At 41.2% G+C, this 12,299-nt stretch overlaps 2 protein-coding genes across 3 annotated transcripts; both read right to left on the bottom strand.

Annotated features, from left to right (window-relative positions):
- Nucleotides 1-2,490: 2,490 nt before the first annotated feature.
- Nucleotides 2,491-4,831, bottom strand: phlda3 (pleckstrin homology-like domain, family A, member 3). Its single transcript, XM_026368094.1, has 2 exons — nucleotides 4,122-4,831; nucleotides 2,491-3,130 (listed from the first exon to the last, which is right to left on the bottom strand). The coding sequence occupies exon 1, from the start codon at nucleotides 4,552-4,554 to the stop codon at nucleotides 4,132-4,134; it is 423 nt and encodes a 140-aa protein (XP_026223879.1). The 5' UTR covers nucleotides 4,555-4,831; the 3' UTR covers nucleotides 2,491-3,130; nucleotides 4,122-4,131.
- Nucleotides 4,832-5,831: 1,000 nt separating this feature from the next.
- Nucleotides 5,832-11,405, bottom strand: csrp1a (cysteine and glycine-rich protein 1a). 2 transcript variants are annotated; one of them, XM_026368087.1, is made up of 6 exons: nucleotides 11,186-11,403; nucleotides 8,725-8,834; nucleotides 7,887-8,055; nucleotides 7,647-7,776; nucleotides 7,462-7,558; nucleotides 5,832-6,253 (listed from the first exon to the last, which is right to left on the bottom strand). In XM_026368087.1, exons 2-6 carry the CDS (start codon nucleotides 8,831-8,833, stop codon nucleotides 6,177-6,179), a joined length of 582 nt encoding a protein of 193 aa, XP_026223872.1. In that variant the 5' UTR covers nucleotide 8,834; nucleotides 11,186-11,403; the 3' UTR covers nucleotides 5,832-6,176. The 2 variants fall into 2 exon arrangements, with proteins under 2 accessions (XP_026223872.1, XP_026223873.1); XM_026368088.2 differs by lacking the exon at nucleotides 5,832-6,253 and adding an exon at nucleotides 6,272-6,632 and having other exon boundaries at nucleotides 11,186-11,405.
- Nucleotides 11,406-12,299: the final 894 nt, after the last annotated feature.

The following is a 12,299-nucleotide window of genomic DNA, read 5'->3' as shown; positions in this document are numbered from 1 at the left end:
TTCTCTCTTACTGCCTAATCTCGCTCTGTTGGGTTATCTCCAGCAGATTCGTTACAAATCAGGGGCCTGCAGTTAGAGCCTGGAAATGTATCTACAGGGGTTTACATACTTTTTACAAACTACAGTGGGAATGTTTGAATGTTGTTTTCAATATGAACAAGAGCAACACAATGATTTGCAACTTAACAGTTTGTTTGTGCTTCGTCATGACTGACCATTTAACAGATTTATATATAAATGCAAGTACTTCCAGAGAGTTCACTCATTTTTCCCGCCTCTGTACGTCTGCCAGCTTTCCACAGCTGTAAAACAGTTCCCTTACACCACTCTCTGTTTTGCATCCTCACAAAGCTCCCTGTGAGTTCAAACACTGTTGGGTAAGGGAACTGAAACTAAATTTAAATAAGGATAAATATGGTGATTATTATATAATTAGTTTTAGTTTGCAGAAAGATCCTTGGTCTTCAAAAAGAAAAATAATGTATCAATTCATCAAAAACCTGCTAAACTAATAGCATCAGCTTCAAATGCCTTTTGTTTTAATATCTAATTAGCAAATATAAACAGGCCAAACTAACGCAACATGACAAACAACGTAGCTGCCAAACACAGAGTGAGTAAACTGGCATGCTGGCATTAGCATTTAGCTCAAAGCAATGTTGTGCCAGACTACAGCTGCTGGCAGTGCTGTAGACTTTCAGTCTTGTTTATCACATCTAAGCCTCACAGGGCTGATCAAAATACTCGCCGTGATCACAGGCAGACCCTGGGCTATTCTCCTCCATGCACTAAGATTCTCAGGCAGATGTTGTTGAAAGACATAATGAAAGTTAAGGGCATCGTATGTTTTAAACAGATTTTAAAAGTTGACTGACTATTTTTCTGATGATTTGTATTTATACGTTTTCTAATGGATAAACAGAACTACATTGTCTATGAGTTTTTTGTTTGTCTTATTTTACTTAGTTTTATTTTTGCAGCTGTTAATCACCTTAAAAGAAACAAAATGTGCACATAAACGTGGAGATATTCGATATCAGCTCAACAAAGTTATTTATTTTACATATTTATGATGTTACCATGGCAACTGTCATTTAATGCATATGTTAATCAGAGACTTTCACCATCTGTTAGGTGTTCATATTATATTTACTTATATCTGACAATGTAGTTGGAAGGAGGTAAAGTATAAAACGGTGGAATGAAGACAAAAACAATTATATACAAAAGTCAACTGAGTGGCTGGTTCAGTTAACTTTAATCCCAACACAAACTGGGCTGGATCAAGACGGGCCTCTAGTGGTTCAACCCTCACGCTGCAGCTGAATGTGCTGAAGCCTGATAATTGTGTTACATGAATTGGGTAATGCTGAAAAAAAACAAAAACAAACTCGCACCCACTTAGTTTTCCATGAGCACTGATTAATAAGTCAGGTAACTGTCCTACGTGTTGCAACATCAGTGTCATAATAACACTACCATTGTCAGCCCTATTCTGACTAATGTTAATTCAGCTTCATTAGGATTTGATTTAAGAAGTCTCAGGCCTGTGTGTGTGTGTGTGTGTGTGTGTGTGTGTGTGTGTGTGTGTGTGTGTGTGTGTGTGTGTGTGTGTGTGTGAACCTGTGTGTCTGTGTTTACCTGCTGACAAAACCAGATGCTCTCAGCAGAGGTTATAATGTTTATGTAGAGCATTCCACTGACTAGTGGGAGCATACAAGCTCTGCAGAAGTGGTTTCTTTAGGACATATTTCACACAAACATCAAACACATACACTCACACTTCTCTACCAGTCTCTGCCACACACATGTATAATATTCAGTGTGTTTAATGCATGCCTACACACACTCTCTTGAGTACAGTGACCTATCACTGCATTGCTCCTGGTCCATTGCTGACTCATGCAGTGTGGCTAGCTTTGGGGTTTTCCACAGTAATGAGAGAAGTCGCTACACAATCAACTCTTTATCCCTGACCTGCACAGAGCTCCACAGCTACACAAAGCTCACACAAAGACGGCTATATTCTTGACGTGCACACACAAAACAAGCTCAAATGAACAATATATGTTAGGCCTCGCTAATGAGAGTCTGCTGATGTTGATGTGGCTGAATTTCGTGCTGGGTGTGTGCACACGAGCTCCTGTAGGTGAGCATGTGTGGGTGGATGTTTGTGTGCACATGCCTCAGGCTCACTGTGCTTCTCATTAGTCCTCCACACTGCTCAGAACAAAAGGTGTCCTGACTTTAGCATACACGCAAGAGCAAAGCCACACTGTGTGTGTGTGTGTGTGTGTGTGTGTCTATGTTTCTGGGGTGTGTGTGATTTCCAGCCGGTATAACAGCAAGGTTACACCACAAATGGAAACAGATGAGTTTAGCAATTAATGGTCTGAACCTAAAATACGTTGCAGCTGACAGTTTACGTGTAAGAGATATTTATGATATGTTTCACTGTGGAGAAGCAAAACAGAAACAATATGTCGGCACTTCAGGTTTACTGGAAACATTTATTGTATCGTTTTTTTAGTGTGTAATACTGTACATGGTTTCAGCAAATATATTCTCTACAATGTGCAATGAACATGAGCAAAATACTTCTTCATAATCAACTTTACAGAAACATGCAAATCTGTTCAGTCCAGAACAAAAGATGGTGTTCTTCCCACCAAAAGCAAGACTGAAGGATCACGACACGTCTCTCAGGAACATTAAAAACTGTTTAGAAATTAAGCCCAAAGTGGAAGACATTTTTGAAACATCAAGGCACAAGGGGTAAATAAGGTGCCAGCGCCACAGTGTCTGTCCAAATAACGCCATCTTTTCCTTATGCAGCATTCATCCACGCTGGCGTTAAGCACTGAGGTCATCCCGACAGGAGAGAGGTTTTTTATCTATGCTTATACAGTAAACCAGATTCCTGTGCTTTGTTTGATCGTGAATGCGTAAAGAGACCCTAATAGGAAGACAAGAAGTCTGCGACACTTGTTCTGAGCCCTTTAATCCATATTCATGTCTGGTGTGTAGCCTCCATCCCATCATGGGGTGCACCACAAAAATCAGGCCGATGGATCCGGCGTCCTCTACCCTTCTCCACTGTGATTGGTTCACTCTCAGGAAATTAGAAAGGCTGAAAAAGAAAAGCAGATTTTTAATATTCAGATGTTGCTTGATCTCGTGCGAGCTCATACACAGGATGGCGTCCCGCAAAGTGCATTTGTAGTGAGTTCAATCACACTGTTACCACGGCTACTAAGTTAATTTGGGCACTTGACTACTGCAGCTCTCTTAAGGAGGCATCACTGTGGATTCCTCGTCCGTGAGCTCATAGTTCAGACTTACACACTCCGTTCATGGACATTTCAGAGCTCAGTCACCAGTTTCAGCAAATAACACTGTTGCCATGTGATGGCATTAATTGTATCCTCACTGTTGAAGAGCTGAAAGGATCTGTGAGACTAATATACCCTAATAATTTTATTACTGTCAGTCATAAGAGAAGGCTAACTGTGTGTGTATGTGTGTGTGTGTGTGTGTGTGTGTGCTTATAAATACTCGGCTGCCTAGGGAGGGAGAGGCAGGCAGATGTTATTTCGGAGGCTCACATTGCGTCGTAATTATGTCCTCAAGTGAGACTGGGTTTGTGTCTTAAGAAAGCGGTGGTACAGTAGAGGCAGATGATCACAGCAAAGAAACACTGGCATGACTCTGACTCAGCGGAGCAGTGGAACATTAACCATGCCTGTATGTAAATGGCCTTTAGCACTTCTCAGTCACTTGAGGACCTCATCCCCAAGAGCCTGGATGTTTTCATACCATACAATCAGTGTAACAGCATGTTTCCTCCATTAGCACCTCTCCAACCACAGAAGTGGAGGGAGATTACAGCTGTTGCAAAAATGTTTGACTCTTTGATCACAAGTGATTGAGGATTTCTTATGAGGATCTGGAACCCTGAGGTGTTTACCAGTCTCAGTGACACAAAGTTGATGCTGAGGTTGAGCGCGGAGAGGTTCCCCCGGCTGTGATGCCGCACTCTGCCCCTCAAATAAGAACAGGGAAGCTTCACCAGACTAAATACGCGCATACTAAAAGTAGGTTCCAGCTCCATGAAAGCTTACCTTTACTGCATCAGAGTTCCTCATCCTCCCCGGTGCTTCCCAGGTGGGACTTGGACAGGTGTCTGTTCCTCCCGGTCTGCACGGCCTGCAGGTTCTTGTAGCGCACCAGTGCCAGCGCGATCTCCGCGTTCCACGCCGTGCCCTCCTGCGGACATCGAAAGTCAATTTCTCTCCCCGTGGCCATGACCACGGTGAAGTACACCAGTCCGCGCTTGTACTCCACGCAGTCCACCGTGGCCATGCGCTCAAAGCGGAGCTCCTTGGCTTTGGAGCTCCACGCCGAACCGGGAGCATCACCTCCACCGCCTTTGCAGTCGTGCAGGCGCAGGCCGTCCTCGGTGAGCACGCAGCGCTTCTTCTTCCACAGCTGGAGGAGCCCGCTGCTGCGCTTCTCCAGCAGCCCGTCCCTCATTACTTTGGCCGGGAGAGTCATGGCCAGACGGAGCCAAGCAGTGCCAAAACGGAGAGGGGGGGGGGGGGGGGCTTTCAGCTGTGGTGCGCCTCAAGGTGATGCCGTTAAGCGCACATTTCATGGAAAGCGTTATGCGTCCGCAAGGAAAGAAAAAATCGGTTTGCTAAGATATGAGTAACTACACAAACAAAAAACCTCTGATATGGTGAGTGGATGAGTCAAACTCATGCGCACTGACAGCAGGCCGTGGATGTCGGCAGGCTGGTCTGCCTGGATATGTTTGAACATGCCCGGCTCCTCTCTGGACCTTCCACTCCGTCAACCAGCACCCCGCCTCCTCATGGTGACGCCCCGGAGGAGATCCGGGATGTTTATGAAATTCCCGTGTGTGTGCGTGAGTGTGTGTGTGTGTGTGTGTGTGTGTGTGTGTGTGTGTCAATAAATACAGTAGACAGTTGGATTTTATAACCTTACAGTGTGAGGTGTTTGTGCGCACACTGGTGAGTTAGACGTGTCCCACTCAGGTCACAGTGGACCTGTCAGTAAATTAAAAAGGGATAATAAAGAATCTCAGTCCCTCTCAGATACTAACTAAGAGGGTTTATGACACGCTGCTTTCGCTTGTCTTGTTTTTGAGAGCTGGAATGTGAGTGGGAGGCAAAGTTGGATAAAAAAAAAAAAAAAAAAAAAAGTCAAGTAATGTGTGAGAATGTGACACAAAGAAAGAAATGTTATTGTTGAACAGGAGGAAGTGACAGTCAGTGGATTTTAATTACCCTGTGGAAAGTTTTGATTACACCAGTATTTTCTTGGAAGTGCTGGGGATGTTTAAACCCCACAGAAGGCAACTATATTAAGACTAAAGCAAAACTATGTGGGAAAGTAGTTCAGCATACCTTCATCACCAACTGATCCCGTACAGTACAGCACTAGGTTTCACTTCACCTCAATGAGGTAAAGCCTAATTATGGGATGTAAAGTCTCTCTGACATTCTTCACATCCTTGATGATTACTCTGATTTAAATGTGCCAGCCGAGCTCTATGGGTGTGGAGTGAAACTATGATTTCCCCACTTTCACGAGATACTGGACGTACCTAATTCCGTCCCAGCGGTGTGATGTGTCACAGCAATGTTATGAGAGGAATGGATAAAATGAGCATTTGTCATTTCTTGAAACCAAAACACAGAACAACATCCTCCAAACTACAACATTTCCTCGTGCCTCTCAGACACAGACAGATTATAATTTTGCACCAGTTAACACAAAAACTTTTTTTTTTTTTTAACATTTTCTTTATTATCATGCTGTTTGACAAGCATAACATATAAACAGGCTGATCTAGTTACATCTGTATCTGTGTTACATAGGCTGTGGTGAGTGGAGTTAATTTGCAGAGCGGTGGTTAACATTTAGTCAGAGCTGGTGGTGCAAATCACCAATGCTGTTTTAAATAGATAATGTTTCACTATGAAGTGTGGTGTATGCTTATAATAAGACGGTGTTGTCTTTTCTTTTCCCACTGTCGACTAGAGGTTATAATGCAGGTTCTTATCATCCATCTGTTAGGTGCATGTTCTCTGGCAGCAGTCTGTCCTCTGCAGGAAGGAGACAGTAGTGCGGTTTCTGGATCCCAGTGGTCTCTACTGGGTGTGTGCCAAAGCTCCAGCGCCCAGTCCGTACCCAAATCCCTTAGGACCAAAGTTTTTGCCGTAACACCCTGGAGGACAGAGAGGTAACAAAACAAAATGATGAACCTTTGCAACAGGGGCAACAGGGGCAGTGCTAGGATTTCATTCTGAGGGGGGCGTAGCCCTCACTACTGCGTAACATCACTATCGACGTTAATCTCTGTTAGCGTGTTAATGGGGAATCCCATTATGTATTAGCATCAAGCTAAAAGGCCGGTTAATACTACATCATGGCAGGCTTTCATTGTCATTTGATTACATGATGAAACGTGTCATATAAAAAAGATACTCCCCTCGCTTTGCAAGAAACATCTTATCCTTCAGATAATCCCAGTTGATGTTATTACTAAACATTGGTCCCATTTGGACTTCAGCAGAAACAGATGTGGGCCCTAGACTTCTTCCTATCTGGCACGCCAACATATTTCTAAGTTAAAATTTATGTAAACCCATGGATATATCAGCAGAGCTCGTTAAAAAACGGATTAGTGAAGGTTTCTTCCTCGTCGTCTCACTGCAGAGGGTAGGCCCACGTTTGTACTGGCTCCCATCCACACTTCAAAACATAACTCGACAAGCAACAGAGAGCTGAGATTAATGGGAAGATAATATACCACTTTAAAGTCTGACATGAGGTGTCCTGGTAAACCAGCCAGCTGGGGACTAGAGCTCTGCAGCTGGCTCATTGCACCCATCCTTAGTTTTACTGAGTGCACTTCACTAATGTGAAGTGAACAACAAAACAACATATTCTCAATTCAGTACTATTCCATTTCAATTCAAGAAGAGAGTAAAACGAGTTGTTGAGGAACATTTTTGTTATTCCTGCTCAGTTTATGGTTGTGTTCTTGTGGACAGTTGTCTGTGTTAGAGAGCCCTCTACTGTATTTCTGAGATTATTACAACTTAGTCACAATCAAAACACAGCACTTTGTTTTCCTTGTCCATTTAAGTCTGGAAATGTGTGTATTGTATTATTTCGCAGTGTAGTTAAGGATATGTAGTTTTGCTCTTTTAATGGTCACACTAGACACAATATGTTTGTACTTTATGATGCAGCAACTGCTGTGTATTCATTTCTCAAATGCAGCCTAAATGTACTAAAGTGTGTATGAACCTATAGGTAAAGTGGACGTGTATGGAACCAGATCTCATTGTTGTGCTGATGTTTATAACAAGACATTGACCCATGAACAGGTTAAATACATGTTTAACACCTATCCCTATTGATGTTTACCTTTGCAGTAGATTTCTCCATCCTTGTCAGCTAGCGTGGTTGACTCAAGACTCTTCCCACATGTGGCACAGGTGAAACATCCAACTTTATGCCACGCCTGCACACACACAGAAAATCCGTTTTTAAAAAAAGGGGTATGCTTAAATAATGCATGCACTTGGGTGTATGCGTGTGTTTTGTCTTACACTCCCAGCTCCAATCACTTTCTCCGCCGCATAAACTGCTTTGCCACAGCGAGGGCACTTGTCTGACCCTCCAAATTTCTGAGCCAGTTTGGATGGATTTGGGTTGCTGGTAGGACGATGAGGAGCAGGTCTGATGGACAGAGTCAAAATGTGGTTGAAAGGACATTAAAAACACATTAGGTGTGTGTGTATGTGTGATGGTGTGTGTGTGTGTGTGTGATGGTGTGCTCTATTACTTACTCATTAGGTGTAATACCCAGAGACTCTCCCTTGTCCATGCTGAGGGTCCCGGCGCCCTGGCCGTAACCGTAGCCTTTTGGTCCATATTTCTTGCCATAGCACGCCTTGCAGTAGATTTCATCCATATGAACGGCAACAGTGGTGCTGTCTAAGTTCTTACCACACACCACTGCACAGACAGACACGTTCATATGCACACACACACAAACACACAAACATATATTATGTTTTGCACATTCATGTGTTTAGATAAGCTGTAACAGTTTCCTTTTATGGAACAGTTCTGTTGAAGAAGCATGTTCTCATTCAAATTCCATAACAGGAATGTACAATTACAACATGGGAACACAAATAACTCCACTCAGACTCCGTGACCCCACTTTTTTTTTTCACATTAAGGCAAAGGGGAACCTTGTTTTTGATTTTTCTTAAGTATTTAAGCACATTTCTTTAAATTATATAATTTTTACATTAGATTTTCTTTTTATTCACAAGGGATTCATGTTCAAAATGCAGAAAAGAAACAGAATAATGGTAATGGTAAGTCTGCGTTTTAAATCTCACTTGTCAATGGAAAATGTTAACTATCAGCTTCTAGAACATAAAGCAAGTTGCGTGTCTAACAAGAATCACAAATTCATAACTACTATTTACATTCAAGGCAGGAACCTCACTAACACTACGGCATTTTGAATGCTATTACTTTATCCACATGCACCTACACATTTTTTTTTTTAGAATAGAGCAACAGCCCGCTATGTTAGTATTACTTGTGACTATAGCAACAAGACAAATAGCTTTGATTGACATCACAGGAAGCCGGAAAGAGTTTACTCACTGCACAGGAAGCAGGACTTGTGGAAGCTCCGCCCCTCACAGAGTGCTTCTTCTGCAAAGTACACTGTCTTCTGGCAGCGGCCGCATTTGTTTCCTCCTCCCAATGGCATCCTTCAGTGCCATATGCAACAAACACAGTAGATCACAGACTTTTATTAGATCATTGTGACTTTTCTATGATTTTTCATTTTGTCTAGAAGTTGCCTTTGCATTGTGACCTACGTTTCAGTGAGGACTAATAGTAACAGTAAACACTGCAGAAAGAGAAACAGCTTGAAGGAGACATTGACCAAATTATACTGAGCTGCTAGACCAAAACACGTGGTTCACACATGAATTCCTTTACATGGCCATGAAGCAAACTCATTAACAGGAGTTTGTGCTGCATTATGACACATTTAAACATCCATTTTTGGTCATGTGTAATTTTATCTGGGCCAGTCCCAGATCCTGTAATTTTACTCCTGCCAGTTCACTGCGGCTTCTGTAAAACGCTTTTTCTTATGTTGGTTAGTGGGCAAGAGATGAAAGTTGTTCTTTCCACTGTGAAAATCATGTGAAATTTGACTTTTTGAAGAGTCTTAAAGTTGTTTTCTACCCAGTGTGTGTTTCTCAGACTGACCCTCCCAGTCCAGTCTCTTGTATCCACATTCACATTCCTCAAAGTGTAAACCCTCCCACCTCTGTGGCCCTGGCACCAACATTTATGTTTGTCTCAGTCTGCACCACTTCTGCAGACTTCAGACTGTAACACTTAATACAAGTTTTATGTTTATTTTATTAGGCAAGAAAAAAGAAAATGTGTTGCGAAAGAAGCTGCAACTTCACCTGGGTCAGTTCATTTTTCTAGTGGTCACAGGGTGGAGGAAAACTCTCACAGCAAAGTATGAACATGTTAGGTAATTTCCTATTAGCCTTGGACATGCTTCCTGTTTTTTCTTGATAGCAAGTGAAAATATGCAATATAATATGCTTCTCTAGAAGTAATCTTTAAAAGGAAATGCAACACCCCCAAATTAGACAGAACATATTTGTTGTTGTCAACATGAGCTCATTGCTTGATATTAAAAAAAAACATCATAGTGAATTTATGTGTGGATTGGTTTGTGTCTCTAGCAGTCTCTCTGTCACTTTAAGTGTTTCAATTTCTCAGGATTCTGTACAACACACTATATGAAAGTACTACAACTACAAATTAGTTTGTTGGTTGTGCTCTGGCTCTGTCTCGTAACTCTGTTTAAGGTCTGTTAAAGTGACAAGAATTAAAATTGAAACAATAAATAGACCTCACAAACAGGCAACTAGTTCAGCCACAGTAATCTTATCTGAGTAATGAACAGAGAAACAGAGGTACAGGGTATATATAACATGGGGTGAAAAGCCTTTATCTTTAATGTTTTGTTGGAGAGATTTCTTACTAAGAGCCACACACATGCCATCCATCATTTTCAGAATCATATTATGTGGAGGCTTTTATGTACAGCAAACACAACACTGGACGCCACTAAAACAGTGTCAGCAATATCTTAGTACCAGAGAAATAATCAGTGAAAGTCTGTAGAAGATGATGGAAGATAAAACTTGAGCTGTGCATCATGAGGAGGGACTGAGAAAAACCAAAGATCAAGAATGTGACGAAATGTTTTATCTCAGAAGAAGTTTACATTTGTACAGATAAATGCTGTTCAGACTTGTCTCGAGTAGTCAGAACAAGGACACGAGGTCTCACTCAAGGTATGTTAGGACTGATAGTCTGACAGACTGATGATTAATCTGACCACAGAGGGAAATACAAAGAATGGTAAAGAGTATTTTTACTTGAGAGACTATTAGGCTATTGAACTTAAAATAAAGACAAGGTTTATAATTAATAGTCTAAATATAATGAAGGTTTTTGCTAAGTTAGTAGCAAAGGTACTAACTATTTTATTTAAGTATTATTGTGGATTAATTCTGGCATGTGTTGCTAATAGTGGCTCAGCAAGTTCAGACATGTGGAAGCACAGAAAGCTGTACAGGCATTCTCAAATAACAAAAAGTAATGAGCGTAAACCTAGGAAGCACAAATCAGGAAGTACATTCACCAAATAGACGTGAATGCCTGTGACATTTGTGAAATAAAAATCAGTAATTCCCAGTAATCTTCTATAATGTGTTCCCTACATTAGAGAGCACAAACTAATTTTGGATACAGTTGTAGATTATATTGTAGAACAGTGTCAAACATTGTGCTATTGTTTAACAGGGAAACTAGCAAGTAATGCCTCCGGCAAACCTTAAGGCGTGATAGCTCTTCAAACAAAAAACTTCCAGATCTGACCTGACTTGCACCAGAGTGTAACCCAGGTAGGGTTTTCCCCACCATGCATTGAGATAAAGAGTAGGAAATGAGACACCGTTAGAAGCAAAAAGAAAGCAGGAAGCCTAAGCAGTCTGTTACGTGTGAGCATTGCAGTACTTACCTGCAGTAAATAGGTGCTGTCACTCAGTTTAAAGAGATCGGAGGAGTGTTAATGCAGCAGTGCAGAGTGCTCAGGAAACCAACTGTTGAAGAGTTGTTCTTTTACTTTGTATGAACTTATCCTGATTAGTCCAGTGATACAAGCAGACACGGATAGAGTTCTGGTATGTGCCTCCAACCTTTCACTGTTCCAGATGTGGAGGAGGAGTTTCTGTTGTTGCTGCTGCTCCGGTCTGCAAACTTGTTACGTGTTGAGGAACAGGGGAGTTTCTGAATGACTGGACAAACAGAAGGGGGGACGGGGGGACGGGGGACGGGGGAAGCAGATTTGCAATTGAATGCTTGTTGATGGTCAAACAATGGAGATAGAAACTAATTGAAAAGCGAGATAAACCTGTTTTACTGAGTACAAATTTAGAGTTCTGAAATTATTAATTCTTATTTTATAGACATCTTTTCAGACTGAGGAAACAAACTGTTTTGCTTCCAGCTTTCAAATGGTATGAAAGGATGATAAAAGTAGGGACACATAATACCATGGATAAAATATGTATTTTATGTAACTTTCTTCTTCTTTCCATTTGCTTGCAGAGGATGAGACACATGAAATCATCTGAAAAGCCTGACCCTTTAAAAAATACATTTAAACATTTAAAAAATATTTTAAGGCCAATTTACAAGCAGCCAACAGTGTTAAACATTGATGAATTGAAAAAAGTTGAAGCAGTTTTATTATGTTACATTTGTCTTTGTTTTTGTCTTGAAGCTTATGTTTAGTCCTGAAGTTGCGTGAAGAGGGTTAACATACACTACTACACTAACATACACTAGACTTATAAACTTCTCCTAGATTTCTCCAAGCAGTACAGAGACCAGGTGAGAGTCTACATTACATTAACCTCACAGTTTACTACATCAATAATTATATTATCCTTGGTGTTTGATCTTTTCTCTGTCTATTGTCTTATGAGACAGTAAATTCTCCTGTGTTGAGGTTAACCTTTAACACAAAAACAACTTGAAGAGTAAAATAAATCAGCTTTTTTTCCTCTTGCAATCTCATCACAGCCTTTGTTCTTTATCACCACAATCTAAAATGACCTTCAGAGATTAGC

Source organism: Anabas testudineus, chromosome 7 (genome assembly GCF_900324465.2).
Source record: "Anabas testudineus chromosome 7, fAnaTes1.2, whole genome shotgun sequence".
Taxonomy (NCBI): domain Eukaryota; kingdom Metazoa; phylum Chordata; class Actinopteri; order Anabantiformes; family Anabantidae; genus Anabas; species Anabas testudineus.
Note: the sequence above shows the minus strand (reverse complement) of the source record. Positions and strands in the feature narration are given on the sequence as shown.

Coding starts and splice junctions, on each gene's coding strand:
- phlda3 (XM_026368094.1), bottom strand. CDS start 4,554: ATGACTCTCCCGGCCAAAGTAATGAGGGACGGGCTGCTGGAGAAGCGC.
- csrp1a (XM_026368087.1), bottom strand. CDS start 8,833: ATGCCATTGGGAGGAGGAAACAAATGCGGCCGCTGCCAGAAGACAGTG. Junction 8,056..8,724: donor CAAGTCCTGCTTCCTGTGCA/GTGAGTAAACTC, acceptor CTGTCTGTGCAG/TGGTGTGTGGTAAGAACTTA. Junction 7,777..7,886: donor CTGGGTATTACACCTAATGA/GTAAGTAATAGA, acceptor TCTGTCCATCAG/ACCTGCTCCTCATCGTCCTA.